Below are 18,071 nucleotides of genomic sequence, written 5' to 3'. Positions count from 1 at the left end.
GATAAATATTGATAAAAATATATAAATATATAAAATATATAAAATCATAAATTATAGCATTAAAATTATAAATGATAAATTATTATTAAAAATCAAATACATCAAATAAGAGAGCGAATTAACTGATAGGAAAAAAAGTCAAATGTAGTACAAACATTTCAACAAAGGACGCGGAAATATTGTATATACATTGAAATTAGTGGAGATCGTGAATCGAGCCGAAGTCACGCAAGGAGTTGTTAAAATAGTGTTCAATTAAGTCAGATTGTTAGATGCAACGCATGCATTGCTTTCTGGTCCTGATAGGCAAGGGGAACTAGTACAAAATAACTCACCTTTACAAGCAATTTGAAGCCTATACATAAAGATCTTTAAGATAGACGGCCTGGCCGTTCTACCGGGAGTCAAACTAAGGTTCAGAGCGTAAACTCAAACCACTAAGAGTCACTTTAGGATAGCTTCAACTGAGAAGACTGTAGGCACCCTAAACGCAACGGGACAAGGATTAGGATGAACAAGACAGAAACAAATTACTTGATCGCTGAAGATTCTGAATGGAAATGAGGACTTTGGACTGGAAAAGTACGACGATGTTGATCACTGAATGTTAAAAAAGGTTGCTACCAGATACTGTCTGCAAAGGTATGCATTGTGATATTTGTAGCAGACGTCCATGTTTCTTTCAGGGTTTCGCAACAGTTTGATCTTCGGCCAGCATCCTGATGGTATTGATGATCGCATCTCAGACCCGAATCCAGTTTTGCAAGGTTAGGAGGAGTGCCGGGATTAATAAATATTTCGAACAGTTCAACACACTAAAAAAGAGTAATTTTCTTTCACTATCAATGGAAAATATGATAAAAAAAACAAAAAATGATTGAAAAACACCAACACGCTTTAGCTTTTTTTTTTGGTTTTTTTGTCTTTGATGTGTGTGAAATTGATTATTATTCGCTCTTTTTTGTTTTTCACCTTGTGATGCCATTCGCCCTCCCCCAAAAAGTGTACCTTCTCTTACGACTTTGTAACTTCGATTTCTGTTCTCCTTTTTTTTCGCAATTCGTGCCTGTGCGCCTCCATCGCATGTGTGTGTGTGTATTTATGTTTGTTTCATTTTGTGTTTGCTTTGCTTTGCCTGGTCCCCGCGGTTTTTTTTTGCTAGTGCCCCGGGGGCTCGCGCGCTTTCATTTGTATGTGTGTGTGTGTCTGTATGTTTTCGTGTATGTGTAAATGTGTCAGTTTCACTGGTCTGGACTGCTATTCCTGGTGCCGAAGCTAGACCACGGACCACACCTCTTAACCGTCTACACTCTTTAGCTCCCATCACATCCTCATTGCGCCCTCATCGACCGTGACCGAGTGAACGAGTTTTGTTATGTTTTTTTTTGTTTTTTTCTTCTTCCTTCCTTTTTTTTCTTTTTCTTTCTTCTTCACCTCCTTTCTTTTTTTCTGTTTTATTTTGTATTGGTTGGTGGGGACTTGCTTACCTTCTTCTCCATTTTTCTTCTTGTTGTTGTTTTGTTGCTTAATAAAAGTAGAATATGTTTTAAAGTGTGCATGCGCTCCCGTAAATGTATCTCCATGTATCGAATTGTTTCTTTTTTTTGGTTTTAGTTTTTTTGGATTCTTTTCTTTCCTCCTTTCTTCCATCCCATTCTTTTACTTGTGTTCCATGGGTCCATGGTACCGTTTTTGGTTTACCACCGAGAGCGGTATTCTGGTTTTTTCTTTCTGCTTTTACTAGCTAGCAATAATTGGTAATAATCATCATAATTCACAATTGTTAATTGTATTTGTTCATTTTGTTATTTTTTGTTTTTGTTTCTGTTTCATTCAGTATATCTGTTGGTGAGGATTTGTGTGAGCGTGTGTGTATGAGTGTGTTTTGTTTTTATTTCAGTTAGATTTCCTCTTGTAAGTTATTGTTTTCTGAAGAAAAATTGTGGGGTTTTAGCGTTTTATTCATTCCTTTTTTGGTTTTGGGTTTTTGCATTTTTTTTACCTCTCGTCTCTTTCCTTCGCTTCACATATCAGGCATTTGTTTTGTTTTGCGGTATAGAGTTGTATGCGCGGTACGGTATGGTTTACCTTATTTCTGTGTGTTTGTTTTTTGCTGGGATGTGGTTTTAAACTTTACGTTATTTAGCATAGAGTTAGAGAAAATGGTTTGTTTCTTACGTTGTGTGTGTGTTTTTTTGTTGTTGCTTCGTTTTCTTATAACCGTTATTTGTTGCTTGCTGTATGTTGCAGTTGGTGACTGTTTGTGTTTGTTACATTCGTTACATCAGATGGGAGAGAGAAACAGAGATACTGAACGGCACCGCGATCGACCGGGATAGCACGCCAACGGGCACAGGTTTTTTCTTGGTGCTTACTTTATTATGCTTAACGTGTCCTTGTTGCGCCCCTCATTAATGTGTCTGTGTTGGTGTGTGTGTGTGAGTGTGTGTATTGTATGTGTGTTTGGTGTATCCCCACGTACTATGATACCTTTCCCGGATCGGCGGACTCTAAGAAGGTAGTTTGACCAGGCAAATTGATGATTCCGCTGAGGCAGAATCCGAATCAAACAAGGCTCACAAGGGTTTGCGGGTTGGGTGTGTCCGGCACACAGGGAGTCAGACCGACTTGGCAAAAGTTACCCTAGAGCTTTTTTTTCTTTTCCTAGACCGCAGTTGCTTCTTTGTTTTGTTTTGCTTTTCCGTCCGCACTCGTACACGCTCTCGAACCAATGTTTTGCAAGCGCGTGTATGACCTGCATGGATTTTCCTTTCGTTTTTGCTTGTTTGTTTTCTCTTTGTGGCCCATTATAACTGCTCGTGCCAGTTTGTTCAGTTATGATAAAAATTAATTTATAATAATTGTAATTTATTATCATAGTATTTTTAAATATTTGTTTTACTTTTTTTCCTTCAATTATTTAATTTAAATTTTAATATAATTTATATTTAACTAAGATTTGTTTCTTTCTCCCACAGCTTTGCTCCATTTTTTTCGCGTTTGCTTGTATGTGTATGTGTGTTGTTCTTTTTTTCTCTTTTTTTTGCTGGGAATCCCTTTTGTTTCTCTCTTTCTCCTGCGCTCCCTTTTCTCTCTCTCTCATATTCATGCTGTTCTCTTTACTATTCCCATCTATCGCCCCCCGTTTCGTTCACTTGCGTTTGGTTTTCTGTTTTGTTAATCATCGTTTGTTTTTTTTTTTATTTCTTCACTTGGAATTGGAATCCTGTCACTTTATCTATTATTACCTTGCAAATGGGATCCTTCCAGTATTATTAACCTAAACGGTTTCCCACGCGATGGTTTCATTTGTTCTCTGTTTTCTACCTTCGCTCTCTATTTTCTTTGCTCGCTTTGCATGGTTATTTTTTCCCATTGTTACCTCACTTTCGCCATAGTTTATATATTTATAATATTTTACAAGTGTGATTTTTTGTTGTTTTATTTTTGGTTTGCTGTTCTGTTCTGTTTTGTTTTTCCCCCTCTTCCTCTAGCTTACTTTCGAATGTATGTGCTAAAGATGGTTTGTGTTTGCTTCACCGTGTTTCCGTTCTTCGTATTTCATTAATTTGGTTGAGTTTCATGAGTTGAATCGTTTGTGGAGGTTGGGGGAGTATCGCTTAGATTCGCTTAAAATGATGTGACGTTGTTTGTTGTGAAGGTTGTCTTGTTTGAAGTATATTTTTCCTTTCATTACTGCGATGTGTGAAATATGAGGTGGCGTGGATGAGCGTGCGCATACGTTGAGTGTTTTTCAACCCCATTATTCGGTGTAAGGTGTAAAAGTGTTTCAAACCCTGAAGGATGTTTTCTTTTAACCTGTTTTCGCTCTGTCTGCCCAAATTTTGAAAAATCGGGATTGACCGATGTAGATGTTATTTAAGCTTGCTATGGTATATGAATCGTGGAGTTCCAGAACGTCACTGGGTAGTGTGCTGTGTATCAATTGATTTATTTATTTGCTTTTGTACCCAGCACACTGTGATGGCGTGTGAGTGACGAGTGATAGTAGTGAGTATGAGAGTGTGGATGTGTATGTGGGGGGAGAGAGAGTTACGGAGACAGTACCGAGGGAACGTCCACCGAATGTAGTGTGGCTTCGTAAGGACTGTCGTAAGTTTTTATATAATTTTTATTAGCTTTTTGGGCCAAGGCAGCCCCGATTCGTCTGCAGCAGCTCTATACTAGCTCCTGCCTTAATTCTGCCTTCCCACTGCCCATGTAATGCTTCTCCGATCGTACTAATATAACAATTATTGCGTTTTCACCGTCCACATTTTTCAGGGCTTTTACTTAATATTTTCTCCATATCTATTTCATACAAACATCAATCTTTTTCGACTTCTTTCCTTTGTTTTTTTGGGGGAAAAAATTTCAATTACTATAATATTTGCTCTTGCATGTGTGCGTGTGTGTATTTTTTTAAGTGTTTTGAGAGTTTGGTTCAGCTTTACGATGCCGAACGATTTGGTTTTCCATCCCCTCCCGTCGATACACACACACACGCACAGCTGACCTTGTTTATATTATTTTACCATGTTCGTTTCACCTTTCCACGGAAAGGTTTGACAAAAGGAAACAGGAATAGAAACGAAGAAGAAACAGTAAAAAGTAACGAGCGACGATTAAAAGTGGTAAAATTGTATGTATATGTTTGCAGCTTTTTTCCCTCAGCTTGGTTGTGTCTTAGACTCAAAACACACCCGCACAGCATCACTGTCGGTTGCAGTTTTTAGCAAATTTAGCAATTTTGCTAACAGAGAGAGACAGAGCGAGAACAAAACAGATGAAACAAAATTGTCCTTCTGTTCTCGCCGTGTGGTGTTTTGCACAAAAATGTTGCGTTGTGTGTAAAACGTTTCTGTAAATTGCTGGTTGTTTTTTGTGTTCAACGTCCTGCCGGCCTCCAGTGGAGGGTAAGTGGTGTGTTTATGTGATTTTACGGTTTTTACGCTGGCTCGCATTTCCGCTAATCATTCGCCTGCCTGTATTCTGTCTTCAATAAATATATATATTCATATATTTATATTTTTATACCTAAGACCACTAGCATTCCATTCTTGTTCTTTTTTTCTTCTTGTTGTTTTACATTATAAAAAAAGTTACGTTAATCTTAATATGCTTGTAGCAAACGTAATAATTGTTCAATAATTGATAGTGTGTGTATTCGTGTGTTCGTTTAGGTCAAATATTTGTTCGGATTTTTTGTTGTCGTTTTGGTTGGGTCGGGTAGGATCGCTATGATGAGCAGGAGGAAGGGGAAAGAAGGAAGAGGTCCAGTGTCAGCTGAAAGTGTGCCTCTTGCAGCACACATACACATCCACATGGATAAAAAAGGGGCTTATGCCCTTTGCAATCGTGTGTTAGATTGCCTATACAACGGTGAACCGCTACTGTCCTCGAGTACATTGACCTGCCAATTGCCTAGTGCAGTATGGAGGCATTACAGTCCAAGGACAGTGCACCGGCCAGTGCAGTCCACCAATGAATTCATATCTATATCTAGCTCGATCTCTGTCCGTCTGTCTTCCAGCTAATGATGAGGAGAATAGAGGGGAAATAGGGGAAAAATAGAGTAGGAGAAGGTGAAAGGCGGAGCTTGGGAGGCGTATTGTATGTGTTTGCATTTAGAAATGGTAAATTTTTGGTTCTTTTGATGATTTTTTGTTTGTTTTGTTTGTTCCTTTTTTGCACGATGCAATATTCTTTGTTTTGTTTTCTTTTTTGTTTTCTTTTTTTGTTTTTCATTTAGCTAAGTATTTGCTTTTTAAATTGGCTTAAATTCAAAAAGACATTAAGTAAATAGTAATTATTCATAATAACAAATTGGGTTTTCTTGTGTTTGTGTGTGTGTTTTTTCTCTCTTCTTTCTTTTCTTTTCTTGTTTTTGTTGTTTTTCTTTGAAAACAAATCGTGTTGATGTTTGTTTCGTTTAGCTCATAGTTTAAACAAGTGAAGTTGTAGTGTGTTGTTTTCTGTTTACCTTAACATATTTTTATATGTATATAATGTGTGTGTTTGTGTGTGTGGTTGAATGTTTTTTGCTTGCTCTTCTGCTTCAATTTAGTATATCGAGTTGTATATATCGTTTATTGCGCTCGCCTGTGGCACGTACCTTGGGCTGCAACATTGTTTCTTTCTGTTTGTGTGTTTGTGGGTGTGTTTTTTTGTTGTTGTTATTTAACTTCATTTTCAACTCGTTTCCATTATCTGACTTTTTCGTGACCATTTGCTTGTTTGGCTTGTTTCGTGCAATTTGCCATTTCGTTTTGCTAAAGTTGTTGTTTTACTCACAATTTTGCAGTGAGCTCATGTTTTCATTTTTGCTTTTGCTCTCTCCCGAACACCTTTGAGCTGTCCTCCACACAAGTGGTAGATTGAACCTTAAGAAGGAGGACAGAGCAGGAAGGAAGCGATGTTTTGGACTTCCGAACGGGGCACTAAAGAAGCAAAAGCTACGTGCATGGCCACAACACAAACAAGGTTTCGCAGTGCAGTTGAAGATAGACATCAACAACATCAACAGTAGATAGCAGCAACAGTAATACTGTGTGTGCTGTGCATGTTATGTGCTTCAAAAGCAGGAAACAGAATACAGACAAATCGAGAAACGGTAACGATGTTTGCACACACTCGAAGCCAATGTTTTTCCTTTGCTTCATGCCATCCTGAGTTGCTGTCGCACAAAAAAAGGAAAAAAGGTGAGCTCACCACCATACTTTGCTGCAATTGCGTTCTCTTCGTGCAGTCTGTTCCGGGCAACAAATGTGGAATTCTGTGTATGTGTGTGCTTTAATTGACCACTTACACCAAAACGCAGCACACAACCACAGGCAATCCAGCTGGTTCAAGGAAATTATTGCTTAATTTTGTTGCTGATCGCTTACGAGTTACAATTAAACACCGAAGATAAGCCTCAACACAATAACGATTCTCGATTTTTAAGGCATTTATAATGTGTAAAATATTTTCTAACGTTAAAATTAAATCAAAAGTTTTTCTACCGCTCGAAGCATTTCGCTTCCACAAGCGATCATTTGGGCACTGTCACAGTTGTAACCGAATTTATCTCAATAACTATCTTTTTTTTACCCATTCCTTAACTCAACTCTGTGTTAAATTATTTCACTTTCCTGGTTCTTTTAAAACCGCATCCCATTGTAAGGTAAATTAATTACAAATCAAAGTATCATACCGTACGTTTCCTTCCTTCCTCCGCATTTCTTACGCATTCTCGTCCGTCCAAATGAAACTAATTTCTTCCTTGGCACAAACACGATTTATCGTCCTTGTAACCACTTGCAAGCAGTCGCCCAACCGATGCTGCAGACAATAAGAGCGCGAAGACTTTGGGTTGCGGTGTTGCTGCTGCTGTACTTCAACTGGGTCACTGCAGAAAGGGATGTTGTGCTTTATGTTGTGTTGGGCTCGGGTGGTTTTGTGTTTTCTCGCTCGCTTCATGCACGCTTAGTGTTTTTTCTCAATGTTTTTAGTTAGGCAAATTCACGCTCACAAGCTTACTGTGTTTATCAAACTCCAGTCCAAAGTACTAGCGATGGTGATCAAATATTGCTTAGTTTGTTTCAATGGTAGCCATTGGTGAATGCCGCTGGAATTAGTTGGCCCTGGAAATGGAACGCAAATAAAGTTTATGTGTTAGTAACTTAGTGTTCATTATCAGTTTACTTATTTTGGATGGAAGAAGCTTGCTAGAAAAGGTTCTTACCGGGCTGTAATTTAGCGGGGCACGGCTGACGGCGATCGCTGGGAATCCGGATGGCTGCGGGCTGGTGGCTTGAACGTAACCGACGCTGTCCGCCGCGCTCGAGCTGTACATGTCGATCGTCGGTCCGGGCGAGTTGGCGTTCGGGAAGCCGGCTGCGGTCCGGGTGGTGGTGGTGTGTGGCGATGCTGGCGGGCCAAAGCCTTGTGCGGCAGCTGCTGCGGCGGCCTGGTAGTTGTTCATCACTGTCGGTAAGAGAGCATGTAAGAAACGAAAAGTTCATCAGTGTTTGGATTGCCTTTCAAGATGTTATTAAGAATCGAAGCTAATGTTTTTAACATAATTTTATGACGTGAATAAAATAAACATGGCTTAGAGAACTTATAAAAAGGTTTCCGCAATATGAAAGATTTACTCAAGCTATTGCTGACATCTGCTTAAGATGAAGTGAAGTAACTTATGTTTCTAAATGGACTACAATTGCAGTCCAGTAACGAAATCTCTGTCCAATCCATTTTATGAATTTTCAGACTAAACCAAACAAATGTATAATCAAAAATCGCAACAACGAAATCCCAACTAAATGAAGCAGACAAATTACAAAAATGATGCTCAAAACCAATAGAAAAAAGTTTCACTACACCAATTTTATTCAAAAGTTCTTATTAAAGCAAATAATCAAAACAACCAATACACAACAACAGCAACAAAAAGGTTCTCCAAAAAATGCAGAAAACCAAAACAATGCTCAACATTGGTTTTTTTGTTTTCCAACCTACCCGAAAGAGCCTGCGTCAGTAACGGTGTGTTGTTGTTTGGTGTCAATTGCCCATTGGTGATGTCAACTGTCGATGAGAAAATCACGGAGAAAATCGTATGGAAAAGAGAGAGAGAGAAACGGGGAGAAAAACACGTTTTACATTAGTTAGCTGGCACAAGAACAATTGGCAGGCGCAACAATTGTGAAGAAGAAAAACAAGGTAAAGCAGGTAAAATACAATTCTTCCGAAGCTAAACAATGATATATTCAGAAAAACAAACGAGGCAAAACTTCTAAAAGAGAGTTCATATATGTGTGGCTGTGTGTATGTGAGAGTTTGTGCTGGGTTTCTTGAAATTGGCGATTGAGAAAGAGAGAGGTAAACAAATTATTAATCCTTCGGCAAGAATTAAAGTCAGATATATATTTCTGGTAAAGACGCTGTTTCCCAAACGTTTGAAAGGATGTGTGCCACCGCCTCGTAGTAGTCGTTTTGCTTCCATCTTGTACCGTAAAAGCAAATGCGTTTAACGTATGGTCTAGTGTAGTTTGAATACCAGTATTAGTTTTTTTTATCACAGTTAATAACGATTCCCTTCAGAATCGATGTTTGTAACTCCTCACTGTTAACTATTTGACGTTCTTAACCTCCTTACATCCTTATACCTTGTTGCACAGACTTTGAGTTAGTTGTTCAAGACGAAGAGCTAAATAAAACTAACTAAGAACCGTATCGGTTCCATCGATCGATGGAGAGATTAAAAGAGTCAGCGAGAGAGAGAGAGACAGACAAAGGGCAGTAAACTATAACACAAACAACAGAAAACCAAAACAAATCACTTCTCTGGAGGTGTAATCTATCATAGCCTACGGTACTTTGAACATTTTATTGGAGAGTCGTTGAGGTGGCCAATAATAACACGCCATCTATGTACAGCACTCTTCGCTTGCTGAAGAATGTCCCAATTGCCCTCGGTCTCGTTCCAGTTGTGTTCCGGCTGCTCTAAGCTCTAAAAGGGACCATCCTTAAGGGATGGTTCCAACCTTCCGAGTTGGGCTGATAGATTTAATGACAACCATTACACCGGCACCGGGCACCAACTTGTGTGTAATTATGATCATTTTCCTTCTCAAGCAATTAGATAGTCGTATGCCGAGCACCACGTCGTGTGCAATCGTTTTCCAATAGCGTTTCCCGTGGGTGAAAGGGACTCGCCCGAGTTGGGCTATAAAAAGAAAACTTCCTTCGGAAGCTGTTCCGTACGTACGGCATGTTTTCATCTCGATTCTACTCTACGACTGGGAAGCGAAAATAAGATCATCCCGCCGCGGGTGAGCAAGAAGCGGTCTTGTTTATGCTGTAAAAACATCGCCCCACTCACCTCGCCTCCTTGGACTAAATGTGGGACGAACGGGGCGTCATTGAACACCACGGTACGGAGGGGTGCAAAAAAAAGCCATACTTTGGACATTGGCAAATAAAAACAGACTCCTGGCGCCGACAAACTTTTTGCGCCACCAGTCCACGGGGAGATGCTTTTTTCGCTCACCCATATAACGAGCTTCCACTTGAACTTATGCGTGCGTATGTTGGTACGTATGCGCTCTCCGATACTTCGCCCAAGCTACGTAAGTTGCTTTTCTTGTGCGGCAACAGGAGCAAAAGCGTAGTCGCACAATTGAAACGCCGCTTGGTCGTTTCGGTACTATTTTGTCTTATTTGTTTGTCTGTCGTGGCGGGTATCGGGACGTTACGTGCGGGGATTGTTCCTTTTTCTTCTCCAGCTCAATCACGACCAAACGAGAGAGAGAGAGGATCCCGTGGATGTTTTTGTTTTGCTAGTACCGATTTGCACCAGCACCATAGCTGCAAGGCAAGATCTGAGTCGCACAACGGCGAGCGAGCGACAAAGGGAAATTATTTTAATATACTTAATGCGTAATGCGTTTACTGCTCATTGGCTACGGTTAAGTTACCGGGGAACGTTCGAATGCGCACGAAGGGAAAATTAGTTCCAACGAATGATTTTCCCGTCGTGTTTCTTGTTTTTTCGATTTGTTTGTAGCACAGCGTTCGTCGTAATTGGCGAGTGTATTTGTGAGCCATAAATTAGTAGTGAAAGTTTCAAACATGGTGAATGCGGATTTTCCAAATCGGGAAACAAATTGAAAGAAACATCGGGAGCGGGAAAGTTTTTCCCGACAGAAACAAAGTTAATTGTTCGTAGTACAAGCTGGGTGGTTTTTAGTGCACATCCCTGCGTGCTTGTTGAGTTTGGAGTGAATTTATGTAGCATAAGTCAGTCCGTTGTATTTTGGAATATTTAAGGACACTTCCTAGACAACAGGTTTAAATTAGCTATTTTTCCTCAATTGTAAAAAAATCGCATTGACTTCAAGTTGCCATATTCATATGCGAAACAGGAAAGCAATGGTTGTGAGGTGAAGTCAACACCATCAAACTGAGGTAAAATGATTTCAACTGTTAGCTCAACGAGGTGTCAAAATGAGTTTCACCTTCGTGGTGTTAAACTGCCCCCAGTCACGAACCGTACAGTTAGCCTGACTGCGTTGAGTTTAGCACCTTCGCTGACAGTTCGATTATAAAATTGCCAAAAATATGCTAATGAACCTTGGTGGGGTGGAATATTTGAAGGGAAACGCATAGTAAATATGTTTTTTTTGAAGGATATTTCTTGGAATGAACTGAGTAAACTATTTATAGTTGCTCATAAAAAATCACCTGTCAAGAGCCCTTTTTTATATTTCTGTTTAAAAAGGAAAATCGATATCAGGCCCATCGAATACAACTGGAAGGAAACATCGGGTTTTATCGTCGATTTGCTTAAAATACCTCCTTAGTACCGCTATGGATATATACTGGTGACTGTTTTCACTGTTATTAAAAACAAACTCGTTACTCTATTTATTTAATTACACTAGCTACTTGCTGCACCATCAGTAGGTAGGTTCATCGGTAGGAACGATGGTAGGTTGTACGATTTTCTTACATACACGCCGCTTGGAGCAGGAAAGTAGTTAACAAACGGAACACAGTATTAGCCTAAGGTAAAAGAATCAACTAAATGTACGCTGCTGGTTTATGCGTATAGAAAACGGTTTGTAAAATAAACGTAATAAAACTCCCTACGCTAATGTGGCGTTTATAGGTGCTTTTACATAGTACTGTTGGAATAAATATAGAAATATAAAGGGATAGAAGTATGGCTTGTTTACTGCTAGATGGCAGCTAGATCCACTAGAGACAAAACGCTTTTCCTTACTCAACAGTAGTGTTGATTCGATTATTGATTTCTTTTTTTTTGGGTAAGTATCTACAGATGATAGGAAGATAGTAACAAGTTGATATAGCTTTAGTAAGTTAAATTAGGGAGAAAGGAAAACAACCCATTTGCTACCTTTTGTGGAAGAAAATGAGTTGATTTTCTTACAGATTTGAATTGAAAACATCGTTTAAAACCAATTATTTTGAATCGACTAGTGTGGTATGATAAATCACATTTGCTTTCTCAGTTAAAACACATACTACGGCTTCCTTTTCAAATATTTGGAAAACTTTCAATCAGGCTTTACTTTAAGAATTAGATAGTGTGTGAATGTTTAGTGTAAAAGGTTTGAATTTGACAGGGGAGTTTACAAAGAAAGTAAAAGAACATAAATCAGCAACACCACACTCTAATGCTTTTGCTCTGTTTTTGCTCACTCAAAAGAAACAAGTAAAAACCAACATCTATTCTAGGAGTCATTTAAAGGGCAAACGATTGGTTTAACTGTGTGTATTGCTACTACAATGAGGTTTGCTATTCTAGAGAAGAGTGTAAGTGTGTTGATGAGTTGTGTTGTTTGCTATCTCGCGTTGTTAAGTTGTGACTCGTTGTGAAATGAATATGTATGTGTACAGATTTTAGCTAAGTTCATCTATAAAACACACTCTCGTAAATCACAGCTAGAGAACGGTTTCAGTATGAAGTAGAGTATATCATTTTCAAGAAAAGGTTACATATTTGTAGGTAAAGCAGATAAAAATTCACTCGCAAAGAAGAAAATCCAAACACACGCACACACTCTCACACAAAGATTGCAAATGAAGGCATGGAAAAAAGGGCTTATCCGATCTTGGCTAAGGTAACTAAAATTCGCGTTCTTTTTGCTGTTGTACTGTAAATGAAATGTTATACGCTTAAACTCTCAAAAAATACACACACGCACTGCAAAACACACGCAAACACGCTTGAAATGGTTTTCTTAAGAGAAAAAGAAAATGGCACGCCTTTTGTTCCGATTACGAATCGATTAAATGGAATGAAATAAGATTGCTCGAATTTCTATACTAATGTAACACACCACCATTTTAAAGGTACTTTTCGTTGTTAATATGATTGTCACTCGGTCTATAAACTATTACTATTCCCAAAACACACACACACTAGACGCAACGCTTCGCTATCCATAAATACTGAAGCGAGGAGCCGTGGGCTAGACAGATGCTGTCACTGTTTCTCTATGTATCACCTAGCTATAAGTTTAGGAACAAATCGAAGGAAAACCAAAAACAAATCCAGTCTGGTGAAAGTCACGTTACACTTACACTGGTCTAGACATATTCTTCGCTCGAAGGCACTAGCGTCCGATCGGCTAAACGTACGATCGGCATTTGCCCGATTCGGTTGTGTATCGTCTTGTTTCCTTTCTCTCTGTGTTTGTTCCTGTTTTCTTGCTTATTAGCATCTTTGTTTTCGCTGTTGATTGTTCTTCTTTTGTTTTATATTCTATAATGTTTTATATGATCCGTTTTATTACCCACCAGCCTGTTCATTATTTGAAGAGTATTTTATATTTAAATCCCAAAAATCAATTTCGACACGTACAAAGGCGGAAGGAAAAAAATCACATCGCTTTCCAAACAGCAAATAGCTAAATAACACACCAAAAGTTTCCATCGGATTGACAAGCGGAACGAAATATTATTTTGGTTGCTTCACTCTTCAGCTCATAAATAAATAGATACCGATAGAACGCGTTTCGGGCCGAATGACGAATGTACGGCACCGAGTAGCGTTGCATGCCAATTGAAAGTGTGGTGCTGTCACGGTTTGTTTGTACGCGTTTGGGGCGTTCGTTTTTTTTTGCACCTCGCTCATGTTTGTGTAGTTTTTCCTTCAAACTTGGGAGTTTTTAGATTCGTGCTGTGGCAGCTAGACTTGGGAAGAGTCGATTCGATGCGTTCGTTGCTCGAAGTGTTTGGTTGAGCTGTCATCCAGTTTGCCGTTTTTCAGCACATCGGTGCTGGACGGTTACTCGTAGCAGTGAGCAGTGAATTTATCCGACATCCGACAGGTTTCGGTAGTTCAATTGACATTGTACGCTGCGAGACGATGTATGGCACAAACAATGGTTTTCTTTCTGGAGGTTCTAGCGACGAAAATGAACGTTATGAAATTCATAACAACAAGCTTCCCTGCATGGTTTTTCGTTTTAGTTTTTTTTTCCTCCAAAAGATGCCAACGTGGCGATTCTCAATGAAGCGTTATACCCAGCAGAAGCGAAACATAAAAACGGAGCATTTAATGGAAAAGTCGTTTGACGGCATGAATAACAAGTGGACGTTTGAAAGCATTGGTTTTTTTGCTTTGTGAGAGTAATGGAAAAGTAACAATGAGTCAAGGTTTGATTGTAAAGAAAATCAATGTTTGTTTCGAAGCTTCTTGATTATGACTGGTTTGAAGTTGAACACTGAAGTAGTTAATTTACGATTTTAGAATTTTTAATGACTTCACAATCTAGTAGAAAATACAATTTTGCATATTAATATTATTAATGAAAAGCCCATCAAAGACCTGTTAGGAAATACAGGTGGAAAAACTCGGTAAACCTCGCCTTTCTTACGGAATAAACTTAAAACTTTTCAACCACCTTGTTAAAATCTTGCTCTTTAACAGGCACACACACACGCCTAACACGCTTTCGTGTTCATGCCGATGTAATCGAAAGAAAATCTGGGTAATGTATTCATCAAAAATCTTATAAATCGTACAACTTTATTCATCAAGCTAGTTTTCACCGTGTATCGTTTACATCCAACCAACCGCCCATGGCCCCACCTCAACCCACCCGGCGTGTTTCGCGAACAACTCGTCGGCGAGTGCACACAATTTTGCTCATTATATTAATGATCTCCCGCTGTGCGCCTGCCGTGCGTTACTGAAAGTAGGTAGGGTTGGATAAGAGAGTAAGAAAACTAACTAAACTTCCATCCATCCACATCCATTCCACATCCTGGTTGTTCACAGTACAATGAAAGCGAGTGAGAAAGAAAGAGATTGCAAAAAATGCTTCCCTTACAATGAATAGCACAGCACAGGAAGGTGGTGTTTGCTGGCCGCGAATCGAGTAATCCGATTCTCCACGGCAAAAAACCACCCGTTTCGGGCGGTTGTGGGAAAAGTTTTCCGCGGGCCACAAATATTGAACACAAAATGAGCTTGAGACGAAGCGGAAGAAGGTTGTTTGGTGGGGGAAAATTTATCTCCTGGAATTCCTGTAACGCACACAAGAGCTCACACTCGCTGTTTGCTGTGGAGTTGGAAAAACTTCAACCAGGTGTTGGAGGTGCAGAGACTCGCACTCGATCGAAAGATTTTAGATGAAGCATTAGGCCCTCAGCCAAAGTTCGGCGAAAGCCGCCGAATGACGGATACCTGCCATTCGGCTGCCTAGCTAGCGCAATGTTGAAGAAGCACCATCCAACCACCCAGCGAGGGTGGCTCCTGCCTAAAAGTGTTTCGGTACCAGACGTGGCATCAATATTTCATCGAAATTCAACGTAATTACGCAAGGCTGTGCCAGCCGGGCCAGCAACCGTCTTCGGTTCCCCCAGCACGAATTTTGGTAGGAATAAGATACCAGGTCAGATGATAGAAGGGAAGCGAGACGGGCAAAAGGGTGGGTTGTGGGTTGGGAAAAAAAGTTGAAAAACGGTGGGAACCGGAACCGCTGCTGGTGGCATACCGTCGAATCTTGTAACATTCGATATTTCATTCCTCGATGCTGGTAGGACCCAGACGATCCATCGGCATCTTCTATCAGCCTACAGACAGCCAGCAGAAGGTAAACATTGATCGAAAATAATACCACCAAAAGGAGAGTTACATGATGCGCAGTGAAGAACGCCCGTGCACATTATGAAGCGAGAAAGTAAGGAAGTTTTTCGCTGCTTTCACTCGACAGAAAAGCAAAACGAACCACCACCAGCAGAGCAGCCATCACGCCACACAACTTCATTGTCCAACAAAATGCAAATGCTGTATCGTATTCACATTATGTAACATTCTTCGTGCGCTCGCATAAGAAGCGCACCCATACCGGCCGCCGTTGTGTAATGAAGCATCGCCAAACGATGCTCGTTGGGAAAATTTGGTTCGCCGTAGGTATTAGGTAACCGGCCACAGAACGTCCCAGCATGGTTCAGGTTTTGTCGAAAAAGTGGAGCGCGAATAAAATTAACTGTCCTGTGTGATAAAATCGCAGCTGTCAATATGCTGACGAAGCAGCAGCGAGTTGTGTAACGTGTACGGGCGCGTGCGTTATGTAAAGTGGCGTCCAAGGAACGTAATCTTCTAGTCCCTCTTTCAAACTGATTCAAATAAATCGGTTCATCTTGTTTGAAGCTTCCAATTCAATTTAAGTATGAAAAACAAACATACTCTACCTACATTACCATTTTTCTCCCTTTCTAGCCAATCCCAGAAGAAGCAATCATAATCGAAGGTACATCCCTTGTCATGTTAGATTGAACCGTTTTTAAAACAGCCAACAAAATTGAAGAAAAAGAGTTTACCATGCCTGCAATCATGGCGAAACAAAAAAATAAATAAAGTGTCAACAATAATCTTGGACAACATAAATTTGGGTATGACAGTTTTGGACTCTCGGTCTCGGCTTTTGTTTTTATGCTCATCCCTGTGTGGGGGTGACTCGCCGAAAGAGGGACGGTTTTTTTTTTTTGGTTGGGTTCCTGGCTTCGTTCGGCTATTAGTGATGACAAGGGGATATTTTGTTGAATGGGTTATTTTTTGTTGAGGCTTCAGGCTACGTCTTACAGTTCTTGCAACCCTTCTTTTGCCAGGGTAAAATTCAAAAAAACAAAAAGGTCCCCAAAAGAGATATTACTTTTACATTGAATGTAGGTTTTAAATATGTCACATCGAGTGAGTCACACGCAGAGGGATTTGTTCTTTTCGTTTTGTTCGTGAGGCATATTTTTGGAAGCATGATATAGTGATTAAAATTTGGCTTTTGTTTATATTCTTTCCTTAAGGTTGAAGGAATAACCTAACTGAAAATTTTTAGGTGTCACAGATGGATGTTTTACGAACAAAAATCCCCCCCCCCCCCCCCCCGAAAATGGCTTATATGACATAGATTTTCTTATCCTTCGTGTCGTGCTGAGCTGGTGGTTGGATGTTACACGGTTCTAATTCTTTCCTCCATAGGTTATGGGCTTTTGTGTGTGTGTGTGTGTGCGGATGGTTGTGCAAATGTGGTGCACAGTTTAACCGAACGCCAACCCTTAATGATCGAGGGTGATAAAGAGGTGGATAGTAATTAGGACGATTGAGGATGAATGTCAATGTTTGAACAAGGGTACGCTGGTGCCCGTCAAAACGAAAATCCTCCCAACCGTACGGTCAGGTGTCAGCAGGCAAGGGAAAGTCAACGGTTGATGAAGGATCGTTGTGGCTTCTTCTTAACCCCTGAAACGCCCCCCCCCCCGCTTCCCCCCTTTATGTGCAGTATTCCCTCGCTCTAATGACATTTTTGCGACACATGTCGTAATCAGTCGCAGAAGCGTCCCGAATAAGGCGAGCCGTTCCCGGTGCTGTCGAACAGCTCGCCACTCGCTCTCGTACCGAAGCGCCAAAATTTGATTCATGACAGCGTTTAAAGAAGGCACATCCACAGGCGATGCCAAACGGGTGACACGATGCCGGAATGTCCGTAGCGTTGTCGCAGAACAACGAGGGAAATTACTCGCTTGCGCTAACATTGTTAGACAATATCCTTCCCGAGATCACCCTTTCGGTGGGTGGGTTCACGCGCACGGTGGAAAACTGCCTGTGGCTCTTCTTAAAGGGCCATTGAAGGATGTTCCGGCTGGGGTTTACGGGGGTTTGGGTTGAAAAGTTTAATTTAGTGCTAACATCTGGCTGACGATCGCGCAGAGAACGGTTCGCTAGGGACTTGGTGTATGGAATGTTTGGAAAACCTCAACTTTAGTGTGGAAAATGACTTTTATCAATGAGAGTTTTTTTTGTAAGTAAAATGAAACTTTCAAACGACCATTTGTTATTCATATACAACTAGCAAAAATAACCAAATTAAAAAAAAGGTTAACTGCAAAGAAAAGGCTGCTTATTTTTCACGATTTAATAATGTTCACAGAATTTGTTTTTGTTTCTGTAAGGGTGTGTGTGTGCACATTTTACTTATGGTAAAACTGTTGATGTTAAACATTTTTAATTTGCATTTGCATATCATAAACTTTGGCATTTGTGTGCGTTTTCTGTT

General features: G+C 40.1%; 1 protein-coding gene across 22 annotated transcripts in view; it reads right to left on the bottom strand.

Moving 5' to 3' along the window:
- Positions 1–902: 902 nt before the first annotated feature.
- Positions 903–18,071, bottom strand: part of LOC118514267 (RNA-binding protein Musashi homolog Rbp6) — a 529,948-nt gene continuing 512,779 nt past the window's right edge. For 14 of the 22 annotated variants that reach the window (XM_036060991.1, XM_036060993.1, XM_036060988.1 and 11 more), the window contains 3 exons: positions 8,503–8,568; positions 7,727–7,968; positions 903–7,625 (listed from right to left, as the gene is read on the bottom strand). In XM_036060991.1, the coding sequence (XP_035916884.1) occupies positions 7,584–7,625; positions 7,727–7,968; positions 8,503–8,568 (350 nt within the window). In that variant the 3' untranslated portion in view covers positions 903–7,583. The remainder of the gene's footprint in view (positions 7,626–7,726; positions 7,969–8,502; positions 8,569–18,071) is intronic. The other 8 variants (XM_036060999.1, XM_036061002.1, XM_036060997.1 and 5 more) reach the window with 2 other exon arrangements.

Source organism: Anopheles stephensi, chromosome 3 (assembly GCF_013141755.1).
Source record: "Anopheles stephensi strain Indian chromosome 3, UCI_ANSTEP_V1.0, whole genome shotgun sequence".
NCBI classification, from domain to species: domain Eukaryota; kingdom Metazoa; phylum Arthropoda; class Insecta; order Diptera; family Culicidae; genus Anopheles; species Anopheles stephensi.
Note: the sequence above shows the minus strand (reverse complement) of the source record. Positions and strands in the feature narration are given on the sequence as shown.